Raw genomic sequence first — 25,744 nt, 5'->3', positions numbered from 1 at the left:
TCCAGCAGGTTCTGGTAATGTTTCAAAATTTTATTCTGAAATATTTTCTTATATGTATGTATCGTTTCTCGATAGTCTTCAGAATTATTTTGATGTCTGTCAGAGTATTGGTACATGGAATGTTTCTTTCCTGCTTGCGGCTCTCTTTACAAGATGGAGCTGTTGAAGGTTTCGTACATGCAGTCTAGCCGCGTTGAAATTATTCAAGTCCCAGGCACTAACACTAACAAAACTTGCATAAATGTCTGTCGGATATAATTCAATGTCCAGCATGGTATTAGCCGGGAAAGAAGTTATTTTACCAGAATACTTTGTAGGTACGTTGTGAGAGGTTAACGTTTCTCCAGATTCCATTTTGAAATATTTGTTTTCTTGTATGAATGTATCTTTCCTCTACGGAGATTTAAGTTGTAATTTCTAAATTACTTGAATAAAGTCGAAATTCAACGTCGTAATTTCCAAGAAACAAATAATGAAAATAGGTTGACCTTTCTGCGCTTCCGCACTTTTTGATACAGTCTTCAGAATTAACTTTAGATATATCTAATGTATTTATATAGTAGAGTTTGTTTCATTGTTATTTATTTCATTATATTTATATACATACAAATTTTCTTACTGAGAGATGTAATTCTTCTGACAAAGGAACTTTTGATTGATTGACACCACTAAAGTCTACACCATATGGGATTTTTTATTGTTAGACATAATTGAAATATGACCTGGCAGTTTTTGCTTGGAAAACAAATGATATGTACCCAGTTCTAAATGTCACATGCTGTTTGAACTTTTCAAATTTGTCATTTTTTAAAGAAATTTTCAAAAAATAGGGTTGCCTTTGGAAATGGCCCAGAAAAATCTAACTAAATTTCAATATAGAATTTTTGGAAGTGCATTTATTAATTTTTCTGGTAACAGGTCAACAAAACAATTTTCTGGACAAGGTATTGCAAAATGTTTCCTTTAAATTCAGTAGAACGTGTTTATAATTCCAATAAAGTGATTTATATCTATTTTGATCCTGTTTGTATATGTTATGTAACACCACTGTTTTATTATATTTATAAATACTTCAAAGTTGTCAAGTAACTGTCAATCAGAAATGTCATAGTAAATACAAAAATAAAATAGTCAATAGACCTATAAACAGCCCAGTTTATATATATATATATATATATATATATATATATATATATATATATATATATATATATATATATATATATATATATATATATATATATATATATATATATAAAAAAAGTGGCACAGACTTCAATAGTTTTCAATAACAAAACATATTTTCATAGCAGAGCATTCGAACAGATCAATGGCAATTCATCTGTATAAAACGAAACAATGTGAAAGTACTAAAAAAGTGTAAAAACTACAAGTGACAATAGAGAGCTGAAATTTGGTGGAGTATAAAAAAAATTGGTGGACTATAAAATGTGACAACTGAAGTGGAGCTAATATTTAGACAATTTTCGAGCAAAAGTCAACTGCAAAATCAACTTTGAATTATATCTATGAATGAAAAAATCCAAATCCATTCAGTGGTGTCACTGTATATGCAAAATGTTTCAATGCAGATTCCATGTTTATAAATGAAACAAACACTTATAGTGAATATTTTTATTGGTTTAACCAATCGGTGAAATAAGTACATGCCTTAGGATTAACCAGTCCTGTATCAGCACATCTGTTGGCCAAAGGACAAATACCACATGAGGCTTGAACCAGACCTGTTGCTGAAATAAATCGATTCACAGCCTTGTACAAGTAGGATCCGTTGGTAGCTACAATTCTCTCTGCATTGTTATCCAAAACAACTGTGTATAATATACTTTCAATATCATCTACTGTTAGCGAGACTTTACTGATTCCTAGTTCCGAAATGAACTTGTGAACATCACTTGCAGTGGCGTAACTTCGGTTTTTTACCAACAGTGGACCTCCACCGAATTTCTTCGCTTCCTCCCATTTTTCTACTAGGAAACGGTGGCATTGTTGATTTAGGACATCAACAAATTCTGATTCAAAGTCATGACCTTGATACCATGAGCCCCCTGTGACTGAACGATCAGGTTCCAAATCATAGAGCATATATACTTTCTTCTTACTCTCCTAAAAGAAGTGTTTTTCAAAAATTATTGGTAAGTTACAAACTAGGTCAGAAATAAGTGAAAAAGGAGTAATATTAAGTATAATTTAAATATTTATGCATATTATCAGTATTTATGATTTTATAAAAAAATTGATTAGTACCTCCTAACTATTACATTACATTGTCAGTTTTACCAATGGTGTGTTTGTGTTCTGGTAACCAAAGCTGAAAGTGGTCTGTGAGAATTGGTCTTTCAGTATTTCAAGTTCCCTCCCTGTGATTGTGACAATATTCTTTTTATTAGCATTAAGTTTCCTTTGCGTCTAGGAAGAACTCTGTAGACTTGAAATCTAAGATTTAGTTTTCCTTAGAATATTTTGAAATGGAATTTCATTGTCTTTGCACTGTAATCTTCAACATATAATTGCAGATATTGATTTTAATGTTTCACACTCTGATCATATCAAATCGAGTTATTGCATTTTACTACCATGATTAATGTTTTTGTTTATTATGAACTTTGATCAAAAATTAACTTACTGATACAGATTTAACAGCTTTTATGAGTTTCTTCGTTTCTAAACTTTTCACAACTTTATTTAGTTGTATGGCGTTTAAATTTGAGGCAACCCTGATTGCTCTTATCCATATTCCTATATTGCCTGCTTCTTCTATAATTTTGTAAACTACTTTTTCCTCATTGTCAGTTCCTTTTGGTGTGCTTTTTTTTGAAGGGTTCTTGTATTTGTAGTATGGTTTGCCATTTTTTTTGAATAGTTCTAGTGTTCTGAAACAATAGTGGTTATTCATAATCATGAAACTACATGAATATTCATTTATTGTAATCAAATTACTTTTAGTAACATTTATGAAAAAGGTTATATATTTTAAGCAACAGTCTAAAGTTGTATAAGGCAAGTTTTAAGTCGTAAGAATTCATGGCATCATTTGTTATTATAAACAGCTTGTCAAATCTAGGAAGCGATTTCAAAGTCTCGGCTCAGGATCTCCCCTAAGATGCGCGTTCGTTAGGACACTGTGTGAGAGAGAGATATAGAATTCTTAAGTCTCTTCCTAGTTTTGACAAGCTGTAGATGATAGGTTTGTTCTGGTTCTACAAAATTCAGGTTCTAGGACGTCAGGATCATGGGCAGTTGATATAGAGCATTCTCGTTTATTGAGGATATGTTCGGATTAATGAATCTTCTGTTCAGGTTTCGACTGCGAAATGATCCTAAACTGTCTGAACCGTCCCGAATCATTCTTGCTCTCGAGGCTGAACTGTTGAGAACTGTTTCCGTTGCTCATGCGCATTCATGTGAAAATTTGTTTGGGTTATTATCTAGGATGTTTTTTTATTTATTTGTTTTAAATAATTGATCGAGGTTAGATAACATTTGAACTGACTACAAGGATACACTACAAAACAAAATGGACATGATCAACAGTATTTTCTCGTCATCATCTCTTCATATATACAATAGGTGGTACAGTGGTCTCCTCAAAATGCATTCTGGTTTAACCAAGTGTCCGAGATTATTTCAGATTGTTTGAGATTTGTTTGTACGCATCATGTCTTGCGCAGTTTCCAAACAGTTTCAGATGTTAGAGCCAGAACAAACCTATTATGAGTAAGTATATATAATATATACAATGCCGTGAATGGGTATTATTACTGAAAATCAATGATCCAAAAGCTTGGCATTTTTCAGACCTAAAACTGGTGCATGACTACATCTTTCCTTAAATATATTCTCACCCCTTACTCAAGCACTTGTTGATTATAGCGACCAGTTCAGTTATGGGTATATCAGGAATATGTGCCTTGATATCCTCATCAGAGATTCCCTGTGCTTGAGACTTTGCCAAGTCCAATAATTGACTCTCTGCTTCATTTTGATTTCCATGTTCAGATGCCTCAACTTTAATTTTGTTCATTTCACTTTTTTTCACAGGAAACAATATTAGATGTACTACTTTCTTGCAAGTATTACATTATTGAACTTTCCACACAGTCATAACAAAACCTACAAAATGAAAACGAAAACATAACATACATAACCTTATGAAACTTCTTCTTCTATTTGTATTTCAAGGCTTGACGTCTGTGTCATTGATCCAGATCCGATAATCGTTAGTTTAAATTAAAAGAAAGGTTAAAAGAAACAATGTTGCTCATCAAACAATGTTTTAGCAGTTTCTGTTCCAAAGCATCCATGAAAATTTCTGCCGGCAAAAAAATGAATTCATACTGAAAATTACTTTTGTTCTGAATGATTGAGATATTTTTCCTGATATTTTCACTGGAGGTGCTGTAACAAAAGGAATCACTGGTCTGATAGGGTAGGTCTCTTTGTGTACCTTGATTGAAGAATAAAGCTAGGGCAGTTGTGGGTTCATCATTACTAATCTAGCTTTTTTTCACTGTCATGATGCAAGTTAAAGTTTCTTTGATTTCTTTCTGATACAAATTTCGTGGTCGTTTCTGAGGATATTAGATGTGCCAGCATCAATTAAAACTACAGTTGTATTTTCATTAAATATCAACAAGTTCTATCCAGCATAGGAAATTTGCAAAAAAATCTCAATTATTTGGCGTATGCGTTGGTAAGAGTGGTTAATAATGCATAATGGGATAACATTCAAAGGGGTATATTTTTAGGAGATATTAATTTTTGGCGTCAGCTCCCATGCGGTTTTTGACAGAGTGGGTGCCCTACGATTTGAACGATCGGCAGAAATTGTCACGTTTGGAGGTCTGTTCATCTTTGCTTTTGCACAACCAAAACGATCTTGTTTTGTATCGTATCGTCACGTGTTATGAAAAGTGTAATCTCTACGACAGAAAGATATGCTCCGGACAGTGGTTGGACATCTATGAGCCACCCAAGCACACCCTAAAGGCGGATACTCATCAAGAAAAAGACCGTGGAAAAACCATCAAAGCAGAGTCTTATTGTGAGGAAATCGACAAAATGTACCAATAATTGCTTTGGCAGCAGCCGACACTGGTCAACAGAGGAGGTCCGATCTTGCTAGATTTCATCGCATCCCAAACTCACAATTTTTATGCTGACGGAATTAAACGACGTGCGTTATGTTGGCAAAAGTGCATTGATTCAACTTGCGCTTATTTCGATTAAATTGAATAAGCATTCACTGATATATTAACAGCGGCGGCTCGTCAGAGCAGGCAAGGGAGGCTTAGCCTCCCCATAAAATTTGAGGCTATTCATCGCAGTAAATTGAAAGATATTGACAAATAATTATGATGATTGTTTTCTAAAAATGCTTGGGTATCATTACTTTACCATTAATTTTTAATATAAATACATGATATGCCCGAAAAATCACTATCACTCAGTAAGTAGTATGTATCCTGCATCAACAAAACTCAAACGCACCGCCCATGAACGAATAACGAATAAACTATCAACCCGAAATAATAAATGCCATACGTTGCAAGGGAGCCAAGTCTCCGACCGCTATAAAAAACACAGGCTCCACGAGACCGATCCAACCAGCGACATATGTCCCGATTTGTAATTTCAGTTGCAGAAATTATAGCTTCAGAGGAGGCTTGCCTCCAGTTGGTCTCTATTAGTGTACGAATGCGTTTGTTTTTTATTTAATTATTCGGACGGGATACCGTGACGGACCGGGACAAAAAAATATTCGGGTAAATCGTTTTAGTGTTTCTTGATAATATTTGTTATTTGTGTATAAAACAGCCAGTATTATATTATAGCAGTGTTTTTTGGTAATATTTTTAATGTGTTTTTAAAGTGTTTTCTTTCAATTTCAAGGTGTTTTCAGGTTTTCACTTTTCGGGAAGTTTTTTTTTCATTTATTATGGATAAGTTGGACGAAATTAAAAAATCTGACGATATAGTCGATTGGTTGCTGACAAATAATTTTAAGTCTTTATCTTTTGATAATAAATTTTACATTATTAAAACTCTGGGAAGGCCTCAACCGAATTTGATTTCAATTAAATCGACAAAATCGTGGATTTAATATTAGTTGGTACGATAAATGCGATTGGTTAACCGGCTCCATTAAACGAGAGAAACTTTTTTGTTGGCCCTGTGTTTTATTTTCCGTACAAACCGAATACCAAACGTGGTCTAAAATAGGATACTCCGATTTAAAAAAATTACCTCGTGTTATGGGGCAAATATGATTCATAATTTGGCACTTTTTTAAACGGTAGCGTTTTTTCGGGCACCTCAAAAACCATTCAAAATGAGCTTATTATAGACAGTGTGGCATACATTATTAAGGAGAATATAAGCAAGGAGATTGAAAGTGTTTCTTTTTTTACATGGGAAATTGATGAAACTACCGATGTTACTTGTACATCACAGCTTTCAATCGTTTTTAGATATGTCAAAGATGGTAATGTGGTAGAACGTTTTATGGGTTTTCATGATGTTTCATCTGGACGCACAGCTGACGATTTGTTTAATTTTTTAATTCGTACGTGTGACACCTATAATTTTAGGCAAAAGTTAATTGCGCAAACCTATGATGGGGCTGCGGTCATGACCGGCCATTTAAATGGTTTACAAACTAAAATAAAGTCTATAGCTCCTCATGCACTTTTTACGCATTGTCATGCCCATGCCCTAACTTTAGTATTAAGCAAAGCGTGCAACAACATAAAAATTTTCGCGCCTCCGGCGGGCTTTTCTGTGTGTGTATAGTCTATATGACTTAAGCCTCCCCTGTTCTCCAATGCACGAGCCGTCACTGGATATTAACAGTTTGAAGTGGACTCGTTAAAAAAAAAAATCTTTTGAAACAACCTATTATTTGAAGCAGTCTTACTCATTCTTTCGGCATTTCACGATTTCTTAATTCATCATGACCGATTCTAGTTGAATAAATCTTAATCCAGCCTCATCCCTTAAGCCACCCCTGTTGGCGGTCCAAGAATCTACGTTTTCTTCGTCATGACTATTATTAATGAAAACCTTAATTCTGAATTGATACGAAAACTGATAATGACACGCTATTGTAATATTCTCAGGCATTTTATCGATCAGTAAGCAACCCTTACCGTTCTTGATACTTAATATATTAAAGGCAGCAAGGCCATTGACTTGACCGAGAAACTTTGCGCCTATTCTGAAAATTTGTATTTTAGTCGATTCTCCATGGCGACGAACTTACATACATTCGACATGGGCAGTCTGTTTCATGTTGAAGTTTTCAAGTGACTGACTCATTTGTTAAACTCGTTTTTTGACTTTATTCAAGGACCAATAATGTAAGTACTTTGAAATAGTACCCATAGATCCAGTGTTCGTCAAATATCACGATGGAGAATGCAGTTAACTTTTTGACCACACCTATATTTAGATATGAAAAAACGTTAAAAATGATTCTTTTCTACCAATGAAATTTTTTTATGATAAATATAAGTTGGAACAGTTATTTTTGAACGTTCTTTAATCTTTTGGTGTTTTTTTGTGTTATTTCCTTATTGTATGCATTCAAAACTCCTTTCCAAAGAGAGAGTTGGTCACTATAGACGAATATGCATTCAAATCATTGGAATATTCACATACGAGGGCTGTTCAAAAAATAAGGTGGTGGTACACCACCAGTATTTTATAACGCTCTCGTGAGGTCTATGTACACAGATTTTTCGAGAGCTTTTGATAGAGTACCACATAGTTTGTTGTCCGATAAATTGTGTGCATTCGCAGCTATTTGATTGGTTGTTTGCAATCATTTCGTATACAGTTCATAGTTACTGAGCCTATACTTGTGAAATCATTAGTACCACAGGGTTCCCTTTGTGAACCACTGCTGTTCTGCCTTTTCATCAATGATATTATTCAACATTTCTTATCTTTACTAACGGTTTGAAATGTGAATTGTTCTGAGGATGTATATCTCCAAAATGACCTGAAAGACATCATTGTAAGTGTTTCTCTATTTTTTCAGTATATTACAGCCTTCAATTGTTTTCAATTAAGTATGAGTTGAATAACATGGCACTCGTAAGAAAAGTTAAATGCAAAATGTAGTCTCGAGATCTCAGATAGCTATTGAAATACTTGCTTTTATTTTGAGAACATCTGGAGATTTTTCTGTTTACACAACGAAAGTTTTATATCGCTCCTTTATAGAATTCACTTCTGTTATCTGGAAGCTCTGTTTTTCTGTTTGCCAGTTTGCCTATTCGTTTGTGTGCGATAAACTCAAAAACGGCTCAATCTATTTCCACTAATCTATTGTGGTATGCTTCACTAAACATTAAAAGCTGGATTTATTATAATCGGTTCGTGAATGAAAAAATTATGTCAATTTGAAGATTCACATTAAACTTTCGATGGAAAAAAATACTATGTATCTCTGGTTAACTATATTACATACATATAGGTACACAATAAAAATGTTATTTCAGTTCAGAGAATTATGTTAAATATTTGTTAAAAAAATATTGTTCAGTTGATTTGACTCATTTGACCTCATGATGCACTGTTTGGAACCTTTGGTGTAGTAACCCACATAGCAATAGATATTCCAGGTATATTTCATGAATATACATTTAAGGATATTGTATTATGCTATGAATATGCCATGGATATATATATCTTCTGGAGAATATTCCCTGGAAGTGCTCCTGGCGAACCTTTGATATATTTTAAGAATATTCCTTGGGAATATTCCTTGGGAATATCTTATAATATTCTTAGAATATCTAAGGTATATTCTATTAAGAATATTCCAGGAATAGAACCCGAGGAATATTCATAAAATATTCAGGATATTCTTAGTTTATTGTAGGAATATACAATAGAGAAACACCATAGAATATTCTTTAAATATATTTTATGAATATTCTAGGAATATTTGGAATATTCCAAGAATGTGACGAGTAACCGCTATTAGGCATGTATATATTGCATTTTAATACAAGATTCACACAAATAATAAAACACATAATATTCATAAACAAATATATTTTAAAAACAATATACACTGAAATATTTGACGTTTCAACCAATATTAAAAATAAAAAATCTAATTCAAAATATTTATTCACTGAATAAAATATTCCTGAATACTGTCATATTACAAATATTAGAAATGTATTCAAATTAGGATGTTCCTACTCTCAAACAAATGTATACTAAAAAATATACTAAAATAACAACTCTGTGAATTCATCAGCACTAATTAAAAAATAATAAACATATCATTTCATTGAAAAAGAAAAAGTGTATTACATCAAGAAATAGGTTAGGTTAGGTTTCTCACTTCGAAAAATAAACCCACAAATGAAGTATTTAAAATGAGTGGTATGATGGGTTCTTCAATGAATTTCACTTACTTAAAGTTATTCAAACTTTGCTCACCAGAATAGTTTTCCTTATATTTGTCCAACAATGCATCAGCCAGTGTTTCAATAGTAATACCTGGAACAAAATGTACATTAACGTTCATTATCACTATTTGAAAGTGGCACAATAAAACTGGAATAAAAATCAAATAGATATTTTTCGCATAGGTTACTCATGAACATTTACAACATTTTATGACTTGGAGAGCAACTTGCATTGTCTTGTTGAAAAGTAATCATTACGTTTTCAGTTCCTTGGCGCACCTGCCTATACCAGGTACCACTCTGTTTCCTTTTGGGCAAATTGATACTATCTTGAAAACGAGTGATAAAAATTATGAAAACAAATGATACAAAAGAATGTGTCATTCACTTTCTTTTCTCTATTGAAGATACACAGCTGAAATCACTCTAGTTCAAACATGTACTTAGTCAAACCAACAAATCCCACACACCAACTCTCCTCGAACCTAAAATGAGGTATAGTAGGTTAATCACCATGACTTTACTATCGATACTATTGCATTTTACTTACTTTTCTTGAAGACTGAATAGATGCAACTCTCCTGTTTGAAGATCCAAAATCAAACTATTCGCTGTACTGCAAATTGGACAACCCCAAATTATAGATGGTACACTGAACGTGACAGAATTATACTTTGATAATAACACCAACACATCATGCATTACACACGCGAACCTGCCACGTCAACCGCCATGTTGAATCAAATGTCGAATTTAACGCAAACGCAAATGTACCATGCATTAAGGGACAGCCGCTTTCACAGAGCTTATTCGACTGTCGCGCGCTACACTTCAATTGACCAATGAGAAACGTTTACTCCAATTATTCACTTCCCCATTTCTCTGTTTCCAGGATTTTTCGCTTTGTAATTAAATAATTTCAAATACAAAAAGACAAATAGGATGAGAATTAATCAATTTATTGATGCAATTGGTTCATTTATTGGCCCATTCAAATTTTTTTGTCGTTTCCAACAGTTGCTGTTGGAGCAATTCATCCAGAATCTTTGCGTTGAGTTCAAAAAGTGGTTAACACTATCAGGGTTATATACATTAGGTTATGCATTCGATTAAGATCTTCAAATATTTTTGTTTTTAATAATATTTAATTATTTGAATACGTTATTATAAGATAATTCAAAATTCCATTGTATAGAATATTCCAAAATATATCGTGGGGATATATTCTAAGAATATACCATATGGTATATTCGATCGACAATATTCTTAAAATATTCAAGGGAGAATAATCCATTTATAGACATTCTATGCACATTCTTTCGGGAATAATCCTGCCATATTCATTCAAGCATATTCTATGAATATTCTAAAGGCATGTATATATTCCAAGAATATTCTATGAATATTTGGAATATATACGTTCGTTTTATGATATACAGGGAATATTCCATGAATATCTAGTGCTGTGTGGGAATGAATATTAGTGGAGTTTTTTCCCAACACCAAATCGTTATTTTTAACACCTCGGCACGTGTTTCGATCACCAAGTGATCATCTTCAAAGAGGAAGATTAAAGCCAAGGACTAGTGCGAGCTAATCCTATTTATGCCTTAGTTTTAATCTTCCTCTTTGAAGATGATCACTTGGTGATCGAAACACGTGTCGAGGTGTTAAAAATAACGATTTGGTGTTGGGAAAAAACTCCAGTAATATTCATTTGACCTCATTTGACCTCATTTTTCAAATTTTCTTTGATTTTCTGGTCCATTCTGTCTCCGTATTTTTTGCTCGGCTTTTCAAATGAACCAAACTCGGTAATATTTTGATCCAATAACTTGAACATAGTTTGATGTGGTTGACGTCTTTCGGGATACACGTTTAAATACATTTCCGATGTTCTAACACTGTTCCAATCGTATTTGTAATAATTTGTATCATGGGTATCTCTTTTTTCTTCATTTGTGAAAGCCATTTTTCGTCAAAATTTCAATGACTTGCACAATAACAAAATGTCATTGAGTGTAACAAATTGAAAGTCAAATTTAGAAACATAAAAGTCAGAGTCTAATTTTTTCGAAAAAGAATGATAACTCATGATATATCATTGGAAAGGTAAAATCTGGTTCTATTCAAAACAGAAAGAATTCAATGTAGCGCCCATAAGAAAAAATAAAGTTTCGGGAGACGAAACGTCGGATAGCAAATCTGAAAACAACGTTATGTAGCAGGGTAGAAGTGGCAATAAGGAAGTGCAATTTATTTTCGAATCTTTCAAAAAATAAAGACAGAAAAAAATAAAAACCATTTTCCAAAATTTCTGTTTTTTCCGGATATCTCCGGATATACTCGGAATTCCAGGAACTTTCTCAACGGCATATTGTTATTCAGGTAAATGCGCAACTTAGTCCCAATTTAACCATCTTCGTATCTCTCATACTTTCTGAGATCCCAATGGTGAGGATCGAATTTGAAACACCCTATATATTCTTGATTCATAATAAATCTTTTGAATAATCTGTAAATATAGTCAACCCAAGTCTCAGTCGAATCAACTGAATCGGTTGAAATGAATCAAATACTGAATATTTAGGGAAACTTATCTCAATAGATTAATGCTTTTTCGACATTACGTACGCAAACGCTACATTAGCCTTGTGTTCTGGGTACGTGATGTTTATAACTCCCCGAGGCACCTATGGAGAATCAGGGCTGTTCGCAGTCATGTAACGTTGCAGAATCATCCCAGCTTCAACTAGATACATACTTATTATATGCATTGATGATTGATGGCTTTTTTCAATTTGATACTCTGTAAATACGTTGCTTTATAGGTCGTGTATCATTGCAACTATTCATTGGCTTGAATACGACTGTGTCTAAGAGAACTAGCCAGGAATGTATGAGTTACAGATTATGAAAAAACAGTAAACAAATATTTTCCTTCCATCGCACTTGCTACAGAAAGACTGAATTTATCGAATTTCCTATTTTGAAATTAATGTGCATTGAATCATTTTCAAGATATTGCACTGGAAATTTTTTGTTGTATCAATTATTCACAGATGATCATAAAAAATAATTTTCTTCGAATAATGGTATGAATCTCACTGCACTGTAAACTATTGAGGTTGAGTGGAAGAGTAGTTGAATGATGACTTATCATGCAAATTGAACTTCGCCTTTTGTCTTCACATAACAATCACATTTTACCTGATTAATTTGCTTGAAAAATGTATTTGAAGATAATAAAGACGATATTATTTTTTTTCACCGCAGTGTGCGCTGGCCAGGCCCTATCCCCCGAAGCCCCGATACATTCGGGAGGGCGCGCCAGCATTATCAACCAATGACCACTCCCCACACCCTGGGGTACGTGATCATTGGATCTGAGAATCATCTGCCCTGAGCAAGCGCAGTGAGCCAAGAATGACAGCCTTCTGCATCTGTGCGGCTAAGATTTCTGCCTTAGTGCGGCAAGCCGGTATGATTTTAAGATTCGAACGAGTAGAGGGGACATCATTCCACCAAGGACTCCAATAATCAGAACAACCATCTTGACAGAGTGATCTGGATAGAGTCTGCGGAGATCGAAGAGAAAATCTCGATATTTTATCCGTTTTTCCTTCTCTTTTCGGACAATATTCGTCTCGCCAGGAGCTGAAAAGTCCACGACAAATATCGTTTTGCTCTGGTGGTCGAGAAGGACTACATCAGCTTATTAGCTTGTATGAGCCCAAGGGTGGGGAACGAACAGTTCCAATAAATTCGGCACTTCTCGTTCCCTATAACGGATTCAATATCCCCCGGAGTGTAGGGCAATACCGATGTCTCGTCAATACAGTAAGAGTGCCGTAAATGATAATAGAGAACTCTTAGGGCCGCGTTATGTCGATGGATATAGGCCGAGATCGCATATGCTGGACAAGCTGATAGCAGGTGCATTAGGATCTCGGGCTCCTCGTGGCAGGCCCTGCACCTTGTGTCAGAAACCTCTATACCCATCACGCGACTGCGGTAGACTAAAGTGTTGAAGATACCATCCTGGCAAGCTATGATGAACCCCTCAGTTTCCGACTTCAGCCCACTCGACCTGAGGAAAGCGAAAGTCTGGCGCTTTGATAAGCCGAAGTTTTCAATGTTATTTAATAAGACCCCATGCATTGGCTTATCCTTGTGTTTCCGCAGAAGTGAGGTGACATCTGCGGATTTATTATGAGCTTATTGCTGAACGGGTTTCAACATGATTACAGAGTTGTTATCATATCGTGCAGTGTTGAAAACTAAACCGAGTTCATCAGCTGCTTGGGCAGCTGCCCTAAGGAGGAATGCTCCAATTCCTGATCTCTCATGGTCGCGGACCATGCAGAGAAGGAGATCCAAACTCCTGACGACTTTATAGGCTACATCCAGTACCATTGTGTCTGTAGACCTTCCTGTCGTCGGGGGATATACAACCGCGGAATGGACGATTTGGGATACAGATCTGTCGAAGTTTGTGCTGATACTTGCCGCGGTGAGTTCTTCACTGCTGTTAACTCTTGTGAGTGGCGTTGTTCCACCCCGAAGTAAGTATGCGTCTCTCCGACATCTTAATGGTGTAGGATGCTTCCATCTTCGAGTTGTACATCCTCTCCGTAGTCCCCGCATCGTCCTTTTTGAGATGGACCATTGCACATTTGTCTATCCCGAAATTCATACCGATAGCATGCGTGTACTCTTCCACCACCGTCAAGGACTGATGGAGATCCTTCTTTCCAGACGCATAAAGTTTAAGATCATCCATATGAAACAAATGGGTGACCTTGTGCCTCCGGTTTCCAGGGATACCACAGCGCAATGGATAATGGCAATAGTGAGATGCAGAAGAGAATGGAACTAAGGGAAACACCCTGAAATACACCCCTTCTGATAGTGACCCACCCTGTTTGAACTCTGACTTGACCAGATGTTATGGTGAAGCGAGTTCGCCATATCAGTTGTTCAATGCATCTCACTATTTTGTCGGGTACCGCAAGGCATCTGAGAAAAAGCAAGATGAGCTCATGCGATATTGTATCAAATGCCTTATGGTAATCGATCCAAGCCATAGAGAAGTTGCGCATATATTGTATAGAGTTCTGCGTTATACATCTGTCGATGAGCAGGTTCTTTTTACATCCAGCGACTTCTCTCTTCGACCCTCTCTGCTCATATATCTGTTCGAACTACTCGGTGTATAAGATGCTTATAACATGAATTCAAGCATGTTATCGGTCTGTAATTCTTAGGAATCAACAAATCTCCGCTTTTGGGGACGAGAACGGTCCACCCTTCGACAAACCAATCCGGAATCGGCTGATCTCCATGCAACCATGAGTTGAAAACTCTGACCAGATGGCGGTAGGTGCTTGTTAGTTTTTTCCACCAGTAAGTGCTCAGCCCATCTGGGCCTGGAACAGCAAAGCTCTTGGGACCCACAAGGGCTCTTCGAACGTCATCCGGGGTTATCAGGTTGCGCAGTTCATTGAGCTCAGGCTGTGGAAGCTCTCTGTTGAAGGCTTCAAACTGCGCTATATCTAAGTTGAGTGGCTGCGGGTGTTCATAGATATCCTTTCAGAATGATTTCACCTGATCAGTGGTCGGCGGATTATCCACAATACGTGGAGGCTTTTGGAATAAGCGAGAAGGTTTCTCGCGGAACCTAAGGTTTTCCGCGATATTTCTCGCTCGGTTCACTAATGACTTCTTCGCAGCCACTAGAATTCGCATCCTATTAAGGCACTGCTGTTTGGTGGTCAGTAGTATGCCTTGACTGGATGGTCCATTGTAGTTTGGCGGCTATTCGCCGAAGGGCGGGTGTGAAAGGCCTGTTGGCCGCCCTGGAATCCATCACACATTGGATACGAGACGCATGTTGTCTCGCCGACGTGGTCTTAGCCTCCATCTAATGTACACGCCATTCAATCTTCCGAATCGCAAGGCCGGAATTTCATCCTTCCGATTCGGAAAGCGATTGGACGACGCTATACATGGCGGTGTTGATTTGCCAGATGTCAATCTCTTCTGTTAGAACACTATCAACCTCCGCATCCAAACAAGCCAGTTCTTGTGGCTTCAGCGGCCTTATTCTTTGGAGCGGCCTGCGTTATTACATCTCATGGGGCCTCCTTCTGATATGTTCGTCATGCCATTCAAATTTCAATAATAACTATATTCATTCTCGATAAGAAAATTCATCTTGATTCCGTTTTATTTCAGATCATAATTTAGTTCTTGAAGATAGAGATGGATACCGAAACGGGTGAAATGATAGTGAAAAGGGTGAGCGTTCCGATTGGCCTAGAAGAAATGATGGAAGGTCTGGTGAAAGAAGTACTCTTAAAAAAACCTGATGATATTTATTTTTTCGCTGCAAAATATTTCGCTCGACTTCTGCTGCTTAGAGATAAAGGTCAAAATAAAGGTAATTTTAACAGGTTATCTATGAGACTTATGAAATTGCAATCTGTTACATAAATTTCATTTGATAGAAACGTTGTACATCTATTTCTTTTCAAAACGACTACGGCGAAGCAAATATAGAGTTATGATTTTGTAAATGCCTGCTGAAAAAAAAACGGCTTTTCTCACGTCCAGCGTGATAAAAACCGGAAAAGCAGTTATTTTTTCGGCAGGCATTCATCAATTTTCTTCAAAATTTAGACTTCAGAATATAAAGTCGAATAAATTTCAGGATTGAAGTCAAAATTTCGATTTTTGAATTCGTGATTTCCAAGAAACAGTTAATTAAAATGCGTTGCCCTTCTGCCATAAATTGCACCCGTGGCTCCTCTTGAACTTGCCTTTAGGATACAATATGATATTTTGATTTTATCATAATGTTGAAATGTGTTCATAACTCAATAATAGTTATGAAAAGAGATTATGAACTTGTACAAAACATGGAAAAAAGCTACTTCTCCTTCTTCATATAAAAAAAGAAAACCTTCCGAAAAAAAAAGAAATCAATTAAATTCAAAATAACCTCTTCACAAAACTGTTCAGATCAAGCACAAACGTTTTTTTATACAAACGAATAAAAAACCCCACATGAAGTGAACGGGCATACTTGAAGACTATAAATGAAATTACCCATTAAAACAATTCGTTCAGGTCAGTCTTAAGTTAAGGTTAATGAATTGATACCTATCAGAAAACAACTACTTTTCTGGCTGATACCACGAAGGGCATTGGAATTAATCCGACAGGTGTCAGTGCAGGATTCTTTCCTGAAGCTATTTCTGCATATGCTGTTGTCAATACAACTGCCGGGATCGATTTTCAATTATTGGAACACACTTGAGACCGGTTTTGGGCTGTTTATCCACTCGTCAGTGCAAGTTAGTGTCATAATTAGAAATTGAATTCCGTTCAGAGTATAATTCCTCGAACTAGGCTGAAGCGAACAACCAACAACATGTTTGTCATCGCTCCATCTGCCTGTGAACGAGGTAACCAACCGTATATTCGAATTTGTTCAATTCCTCTTATACTTTTTCATAATTGGCTGCATGATAACTTATGCCTGTATAGTTTTGGCCATAGGACTCGGCCTATCTATCTCGTTTCCTGTTTCGTTTACTACCAGTTCCGTCCTGGCTTTGAGAGCTCCGGCCGGTTGCTAGGAAACTTGCGCCGACGCATCCTTTTTCCCTTTAAACAGCCCGCTACAATCGAAAAGGAGACACCAATTCATTCAGTTGAGAATTTAGCCAAGTTGGCATCATCCATTTCAAGTCCAGGCTCGATCAACTGTAAAAAACCGTATTCATTCAGCCGGCCATGTGACTCCTCCACAAGCTTGTTCTGCAGACGCAAAATAAAGATTTCTAGGTTGAGAGGTATGGCAGTGGATGATGTACTATCAGAAGAGAGTTGAGATGTAATAGTAGTGCTTACAATTGACATCGGCAGATGCATGTTTGATATGATGTTGGCAGTGGACTTATTGAGATCTATGACCGTTTTGGGCTGCTGAATTTGAGACTACTCTCCGGTCGACGACGGGGTGATATCAGACCCATTTCTCTTCCAAGAGACAGTGACGATATAGTTGCGAACTCTATAGCAGAAGAAGGGCCGGCAACTTGAAAACTGTGTATTGCCGGCCTTTTCGTTGTTAATACATTTGGTAGAGGTGCCAGCAAAGGGCTGCTAGCAGCCGGTGTTCGTCTAAACTTGACATTGCACTTGAGACAGCGAATGTTGTTTCCAACAGGGATACTTCTTCACCCGCTGTGATATTCCCACCGGTAACCATGCCTGGACTTGATAAATAGCCCAGTTTCCGCCTTCCATATATTTGGTCTTTGTTTAACTTGCTGGCTGTCTCCATATAACAATTGAATCTCCTGTCTGGCAAAGTAGGGCCTCAATGGCCGCCAGGCGTTTCATCCTCGGGCAAAAGGACCTGCAGCTCTTTGTGTGGTATTTTTCGGGGTGGGTACGTCTTTCATGTAGTCTCACTTCCCAGAAGGTTTCATAATACTTCCCACAGTGAATACAGTGCTGCCTGTTTCTGATTCCACACGATTGTCTGTAGTGCAGTAATGCGCGCTGCGAGCCACTCTTGTTTCCAAATTTCACACACTGGTGCGGATCCAGCGTTGCATGAGGAGGATCTTGCATACCGGTCAAAACATAGCCATAGTCTTAGGGTTAACTGATCCCCCCTTAGTGATTCCGAGCCAGAGCCCGGCGTTACTTGCTTCCCTGAACTGACAGGAAGCCTACCCCAGAATTTACCGATGCGCTTGATGTACTCAGGTTGGGGGCAGGAGCAGGCGTCTCCGCTGTTCTTGTTGGTCTTCCCTTGAGAGAGGAATGCGGCATTTCGCATTGCAGCCTTCAGATTGTCTCCTTTCTTCATTTGCACGCTGTTGTTGTGCTCGGAGTTCCTGAGGCGGCGTAGATCTTCCTGAACTCAAATGAGTAGTAGGGGTGAGTTATAAGTGAAAGTTTTCCCCCAGTCAAAAGTCAAGCAACTAGCAGGCAGAAGATTGTCGAAGTCTTGGTACTTTATTGGCAACACTTAGTAACACTGAGATTGTTACCAATCAGCAAATAATGGAATGAGATTTTTAACATTACTTGCTGCTAGGAAACGCGTATTACTGCATTATGAATTACTGCGCGTATGAATGCAGCAGGTGCACTATACCGCTATAAACACATTGGCACAGGCCGGACATTTTTGAAACTGGGTTTATTGAAAAATAATTGAATTGCCTGGGAAGATCTTTTTTTTTTCAATCTAGGCCGCTTGGATTTCTTCTCGCTGACATTGCCTAATGTCGAAAACTCCATTTTCAGGAACAATTTGTCACTTGAGTATCGATACGTTTTAGCCAGCGCACTATTATTACGTGAGACCGCCTCATTCATTTATCCCATATGATAAATGAGGTTGTATCAAAGAATAGTTGAGCGAAATCATTTCAGACATTTTTATATACGGGAGTGAGATGTCGTAGTTTTTTTGTAAGATATTTAGCTCGTATGTTTCATTGGAGGTGGCTGTCAATGTTTCAGCTCCATAAAACTCTGTAATATCATCCGCGGAACGGATTACTTCTCCATTTGTCGGTAAATGGAATAACTCGTTTACATGAATAGTAAACAAAATGGCCCCAACAGGGTTCCCTGTGGTACTCCATAATGAATAAATCTGAATCCGCTTCTTTCCCTGTTCACTTTCACGCACATCTTTTGATTTTTAAGATAACTGCTCATTAGACCTCGGCTGATTGCTTTGAAACCGATGCCTTTCAAAGTTTCACGAAGAACCGTGTGACTTACGGTATCAAAAACCTCAGCTAGATCCACGAAAATGGTAATTGCGGAAATTGTCCTGTCCATTGCATCATATATTTCACTCGTTAGATGTGTTATTTCATCCTGTGTTGATGTACCCGTACTAATCTATACTAATTACCTGACTTTTTACAGTGACAACAATCAGAAGTGCTCAGTCACTAACCGACCAACGGGAAAAAAGACCTCCAACGAAAATTCCAGTTGTTGGAGTAACGAAACAACTTTCACGCCAATTCAGCGTGAGGGGTGAGTCTCCTGCGAGAAATTTCGATTCCCCAATAATATCCCAGAAACCCAAGATGTACGATAGAAACGAATCGAAGTACAAGAGACGAAATACCGGCCCTACTACTATTCCCGAAAACCATATAAACACTGCAATTAGAAAAAAATATTCGCGAAGCGTATCAACAGAGAGAAAGAAAGAAATAGTAGATACGAACAGTAACATACCGAAAAACCCGATTAGGAAACGAAGCATTACCAGAAAGGAAAACAAAGAAGTACCCGATGAATCCAATCAAAATCATAATAAAAACAAAAATGGTGGTAAACAAAATAACGTTTCGAAAGAACTTCAGCAACACTCCCGCCTGACAAAAAATATTCCAATAACTGGAGTTGCAACTAGAAAGTTTTCAGAAGAAAAGAAAATCTCTAAGAAAGATGAAACAGCTGCAGTTACAAAATCAATTATGGAAACAGGACATGATATGAATGAATCAATTCAAGGAAGGAATGAAAGCTCCCATGCTGAAACAAAAATGTCATGTAAATCTCCTTCAGGCACGTTGGACGACCTAACGATGGAAAGTGAAAATGGAGAAAAAGGTTTTGATGAACATAGTTGTCCTATATCTGAGAAAATCAATGAAACTGTGAAAGATTCAATGGGTAATTTAGAAACAGTTGAAGAAGTAAACCACACTCTTGCTGAATTCAATGAAGATATTGCACATGAAAGCAAAAAACCATTAGAAGATGATGTTACAGTTGTACGCGAAAAAAGAAATACAAGTGATCTTGTGAATGATAAAGAAGTAGATACAGGACTTTCTGATAGGGAATTAGATAAAGATGGTTTTAACAGAGATATGGCACTTCAAGAAAATACAACCGAGAAACTACTGAATTTTGATGAAAGCAAAATTGAGAACTCTAATAAAAAAATTGAGCAAGGAGATGATTCCGACAAAATAATTGATGAAGGAAGTCAAATTGAAAATGTTGTTGATGAAGGCTCTTCATTCCATGAGATGGCGAGTCCAGTTTCAGATAAGAAGATTGATGAGAAAAAAACAAATGATGGGTTGATTGATTCAGAAGTGATAGAAAATGAATTAGATCATTCGATGAAAGATGTAAGTGATCGAGAAAAATCAGCTATCGTTGAAAAATCAGACGTTTCTGAGAAACTAGATGAAAGTGAAGTTTCCACCAAAGGAAATATCGATTTTGTCTGTGGAAATGAAGTTATTGGAGCAATTGGGACTGATGGAATGGACGCAGAAAAAAAAGGAAAAATGGATGGTGATACTTCTATCGATGGAGAAACAAGTGCGACAAACAAATCAAAAGAAGATGTTACTGATGTTCTTGGGAGAAGCCAAAAAGATGAGGATGATAGCCATAATGATAGCTCAAGAATCATTACGGGTGAGAACCCTATAGGCGATAGTAAAAAAGAAGAGAATGCACAAAGTGATCAATTTTCACAATTTGAGAAAAATGAAACTGAAGAATCTCCAGAGGAAACAATCGAAAAGAGAGAAGTGACAGGTAATGCAACGGATATTGGAGGAAGAAATACACAGTTTGAGGTTTCAAATGATCCTCTTCTGGAAACTGCGTCTCCAGAATGTGAAATAAATGAGGAAGATAAACATGGAAAGAAACATAACATTTCAGATACGAGCACCGGTCAAAAACAGTTGAGCAGTATGAGCAGTGATAAAAATGAAACTATTTCTGAGGACGATTTTGCGGACAAAAAAGGGATAGTGGAAAACGATACGAGTAATGGATCTGAAACTATTTTAGATTCTCAGAAAATACCAGTCAAAAACGATGATGAAAAAATCGAGAAGTCAAACGGCAATTCAAATGATAAGGAATTATCTCATATGGAGAGTGAAGCTGATTCTGTAGAGAAAAAGTTGAATGTAGACGAAAATACTCATACAAACGACCACATTGAATCAATTATGGCAAATGATACACAAACTCTTTCAGAAACAAAACAATTGACTTCAAATGATACTGGAAACAGTGAGAGTGAAGAACCAATCATGAAATCGGATAAATCAAATCTGGTATCTTCGGAATGCGAGGTGAGAAAAATTGTCAACCAAGGGGAAACTGACCAGGTTGTAACTGAAAGTGATAAGAAGAATTCTCAGCAAAATGATGAGAGTTCTAGTGCAGAGATTTTGAGTCAAAAAGAAAATGATCAAATTATTAACAAAAGGCAAAAACTCCTGACGGGATTATCATCTGCTTCTGAAACGGGAGAAAATGGTGAAAAGTCCGTCATTCCTTATCTAAACGAATACAAAGATGATTCATCTGGCACCAAGAATAAGGAAGTAAGTGATAAAGAAAATAACAACCAAAATGAAACTGAAATTTCCAAACAAAATGAAACAATTCCTACTGAAGCAGTTGAAGATGTCTGCATTCAGAATAAAATTGCCAAACTGAATCAGTCAGCTGACGAGAACAAAATTGATGAAACACCTCCAGAACCAGAAGTGGGTAAACTTGTCAACCAAAGAGGAACTGGTCAGGATGAAACACAAAGTGATCATGAGACTTCTTTACAAGATGACAAGGGTTCTAGTAAAGAGATTTCGATTCAAAAAGAAAATGAAGGAAAAGAATCTGCTAAAACACAAGAAGTACCTGTCCGTTTAGTAAATGATTCTGAAACAGACGAAAATGATGAAAAATCACAAATAGTTACTCTAAACGAATGCAGAGACGTTGCATCTAACTCCAAGGATATGAAAATGCATGAGGAAATGAATAACCAGAATGAAACGGAAAATTCCACACAAAATGATACAAATCCCACTGAAGTAGCTGAAGATATCTGTATTCAGGAGAAAATTGACGAATTGGGTGGGATCAATCCAGCTGACGAGAATAAAATTGATGAACACCCCACGGAACCTGAGGCAAGAAAAAATGTCGACCAAAGAGAAACTAATCAGGTTGAAACAAAAAGCGATCATGTGAATTCTCAACAAAATGACAATAGGTCTAGGGGAGAGATTTTGATTCAGAAAGGAAATGAGAAAGAAGTATCTACGGAAATACAAGAACTGCCTATTCATTCACCAAATGACTCTGATACAAAACATATTGTCAATCCAAACGAATTATGTGGCTCCAAGGAAATGAAAATAAATGATGAGGAAACAAACAACCAGAATGGAACTGAGATAATTGATAAACTGAATGACACTATCGCAGTTGACAATGAAATCAAAGTATATGAATGTGAATCTGAGTCTTCCAAGGAATGCGATGATTCCAAAGAAAATAGTAAACAATCTTCTGGTGGAACAAAAATGGACGATTCAGAAACTGACCATAATCACATAAATATCACAGTAACAAAAAAGGAACTCGTGAAAAATGAAAAAAGTAAATGTGGGGAAGAAGAGTTGATGGGGAAAAGTGGAGATAATGTTGGAAATGAAGATACTCATGTCAATGCACAAGAAAACGTTACCCAAGATTTTGAGGCTTATCCTAAGAATGAGTTTGAACATGATGATAATGAGAAAAGTGATACAGAAGCAAAACTAGAACAGGATGAAAATGGGGAGAATGAGAAAACATCTGAGAATGTTTTCAATATTGAAAATATTTCTAGTGATGATGAAACTGCTTTGACAGATCTTACAAAGAAAAATAATGCGAAGAATGAAGCAGACGTTGGAATAATAGACAAGGTGGCCAAAAACTATATTAACTACGTTATTGATAAGGAGAAATTGAAATACGATAATGATCATATGGACATAGGTAATAAAAATACTTCACAAAAAATAGTGAATGGTATGGAAAATGATCAACCAACAGATTCGGAGTTAGAAAAAAACAATGACTCTCATTCATCACCAGATATTCAGAAGAATGGAAGTGAGAACCAAAGTAGCTTCGATCGGTCCAAACTACGCGAAGAATTGGATTTATCTCCTGCAGAAGAATCTGTTATTGGAAAGGAAACCGATAATACTGAACGAAATGAGTTGAAAAAGAACATTATCTCAACTCTATCAATAGCTGAAACTGGAATGATTTCTGCACCAGCAAAAAAATTCATCAATGATTTCATCAGTAATGAGAGAAGTAAACAATTTGGTGCGAATGAAGAAAACTACAACGTCGGGGAGGGTGAGAAAGTACGAGGTAACATAACTGAAATCAAAAGCAACGATACCAAATCTGAAGCTGATAACGACGTCAAACCCAATGGATTAGAATCAAACAAGTTTGACAGATCTAAAGTGCGAGAAGAGCTACAAAAAGAGGAACAAGATTCAAAACAAACCAGCTACAAACACACCTCCAATCCCCACTTACTTCAACAAGAATTAGATCACACCTTTCTTTTAAAAAAGTCTACAAACAATAATGGCTATTCTAGTTCATTAGCTAAAGCTGCAGCTGTTGTCAGAATCCAATCGATGTGGAGAGGTTTCATTGTCAGGAAAAGTTTTCCTCATCTATTAAATGGTAAGGAATCATTGGTACATCGAGATGAAAATTCAAATGTTAGTGCAGATGAAAAACAGGAATTGGTTGAATCTGAACCAGATACTAGCTCTGACAAAAAAAATAATGATGATGCTCCTGAATTATTGTCATCAGAGAGTGTGCGAACCAAGAGAAACATCGATGGTGATGATGATGTTTTTAAAGCCACAAGAGCCGCGATAAGAATACAAAAGTTATGGCGTGGTTTCATTACAAGAAAAAAGATGACGAGTACAAGAAGTGAAATCGGTGAAGATGAAACGACTGTTGATGAAATCAAAGAAGGACTGATACCAAGTATAAAGCCATTGGTAAAAAATGAAGAAGATGAAATGATTGATGGTTCTGAAGCAAAACATACTCAGAATCTCGTTCCTCCATTGAATAGTGACAATGGTCGAAATGAAGAGGATATAAAGGTTGTATCCGTTAATGGTTTGGAAAAGCATGAAGGGGTGAACATGAAAGAGCACATAGTTGATGCTTCAAACACTGACAATACATTAACTCATCCAGGTGAGTAGACTTTGAATCCTATTTAAAGACTTATTGAAAAAAAACTGTTTTTTTTTTCATTACTGAAAATTCATTTTTAATTTATCACCATCAAAATGATATTTATGTTGCGGAATGTCATTCATTTTAAAAACTCGAAGAAATAATATGATAATATTGAATGAAAGTTACTTTTTGTGGTGGAAATAAGTTTTTTTATTAACCACAATCTGAAAAAAAAAATGAAGAACCAATATTGGATTCATATCAAAAATGAACAATTGACAGTATCAAAGTTGTCAGTTGTTGGTGACCATCGAGTTGAATGGAATAAGACAGAAAGTTTTGCCATGCTAAGAGACATAAATTCAAAGAATCAGCATGCATTTTCAAATCTGGAGAGAAGTGTTTTTAAGCTTTTTAGAGATGCATCGTACTTGGTTATTCGTCTTGGAGGAAGATGCTGCAATTGGCAGAAACACAACAGACAAATATCGGAAAAAACCTTGATGATAATGAAACGATAATGATAATCATATGTGGATAGGATTAATTTTTCTCCTAAAGAGTATATTATCAGTAGATATAATGGGACTCCACGTTTCCATATTTTGGAACTTTTCAAAAGAAGTTGTTGTCATAAGATGAATTATATTTTGTGATATTGATGACTTATTTATTTTGTGAAAATTCATCTTCAATTAGATATAGGATTAAAATATTTCGTCTAATTTCCACTTACTTAATGTATTGATATTAATATGACCAAGGTTTCGGTTTTTTACACCATTCTCGAATGTTCTAGCACTACTGACTTGAATAGAAATATCGGAGTATATATATCCGGAGGAGGATCAGTGCCTCCTCTTCCTATCCATCGTTGGGGATATGCTACGTCTAAAAAAAATCTTGCTATCACACTAAAATGAGCAGGAGCCCCATCGTGCATAAACCGAGAGTGATTTCGGAGACCAATGGGAACATTTTCCATAAGTTGTGGAAGCTCGTGTTCCAAAAAATGTAGGTAAGCATCTCCATATGAGGGGAGAAAATAGGGCTCAATTAAATTGTCCCCAATTATGCCTACCCATACATTAAAAAAGAATCTGTCTTAGAAATGAGTTTGCGTTATCGCATGTGGGTTATCTTCCGCCCAGATGTGGTTGTTATGGAAGTTCATGATACCATTTCTTGAAAAA

General features: G+C 36.3%; 2 protein-coding genes and 1 non-coding gene across 4 annotated transcripts in view; 2 read left to right on the top strand and 1 right to left on the bottom strand.

Annotated features, from left to right (window-relative positions):
• Window positions 1-1,620: 1,620 nt before the first annotated feature.
• Polr3F (RNA polymerase III subunit F) lies at window positions 1,621-4,170 on the bottom strand. Its single transcript, XM_023165244.2, has 3 exons — window positions 3,867-4,170; window positions 2,648-2,894; window positions 1,621-2,127 (listed from the first exon to the last, which is right to left on the bottom strand). Exons 1-3 carry the CDS (start codon window positions 4,043-4,045, stop codon window positions 1,636-1,638), a joined length of 918 nt encoding a protein of 305 aa, XP_023021012.2. The 5' UTR covers window positions 4,046-4,170; the 3' UTR covers window positions 1,621-1,635.
• LOC111509486 (uncharacterized) lies at window positions 2,028-20,043 on the top strand. Its single transcript, XR_012466154.1, has 3 exons — window positions 2,028-2,156; window positions 15,687-15,891; window positions 19,416-20,043. It is a non-coding gene; the product is annotated as an uncharacterized protein (transcript).
• A 15-nt stretch (window positions 20,044-20,058) lies between these two features.
• LOC111509482 (uncharacterized) overlaps window positions 20,059-25,744 on the top strand; it is a 64,499-nt gene continuing 58,813 nt past the window's right edge. For both annotated transcript variants that reach the window (XM_074178266.1, XM_074178267.1), the window contains exon 1: window positions 20,059-24,566. In XM_074178266.1, coding sequence (XP_074034367.1) covers window positions 20,090-24,566 — 4,477 coding nt within the window. In that variant the 5' untranslated portion in view covers window positions 20,059-20,089. The remainder of the gene's footprint in view (window positions 24,567-25,744) is intronic.

Source organism: Leptinotarsa decemlineata, unplaced genomic scaffold (genome assembly GCF_025532065.1).
Source record: "Leptinotarsa decemlineata unplaced genomic scaffold, Ldec_3_MD MMD2_tig00003736_RagTag_RagTag, whole genome shotgun sequence".
NCBI lineage: Eukaryota > Metazoa > Arthropoda > Insecta > Coleoptera > Chrysomelidae > Leptinotarsa > Leptinotarsa decemlineata.
Note: the sequence above shows the minus strand (reverse complement) of the source record. Positions and strands in the feature narration are given on the sequence as shown.

What these genes read in the sequence shown, in the direction of transcription:
- Polr3F (XM_023165244.2), bottom strand. Translation starts at nt 4,045, where the DNA reads ATGAACAAAATTAAAGTTGAGGCATCTGAACATGGAAATCAAAATGAA. An exon ending in AACAAGTGCTTGAGTAAGGG is followed by an intron (nt 2,895 to 3,866) that starts GTGAGAATATAT and finishes CTATTGTTTCAG; the next exon opens with AACACTAGAACTATTCAAAA. An exon ending in AAGCTGTTAAATCTGTATCA is followed by an intron (nt 2,128 to 2,647) that starts GTAAGTTAATTT and finishes CACTTCTTTTAG; the next exon opens with GAGAGTAAGAAGAAAGTATA.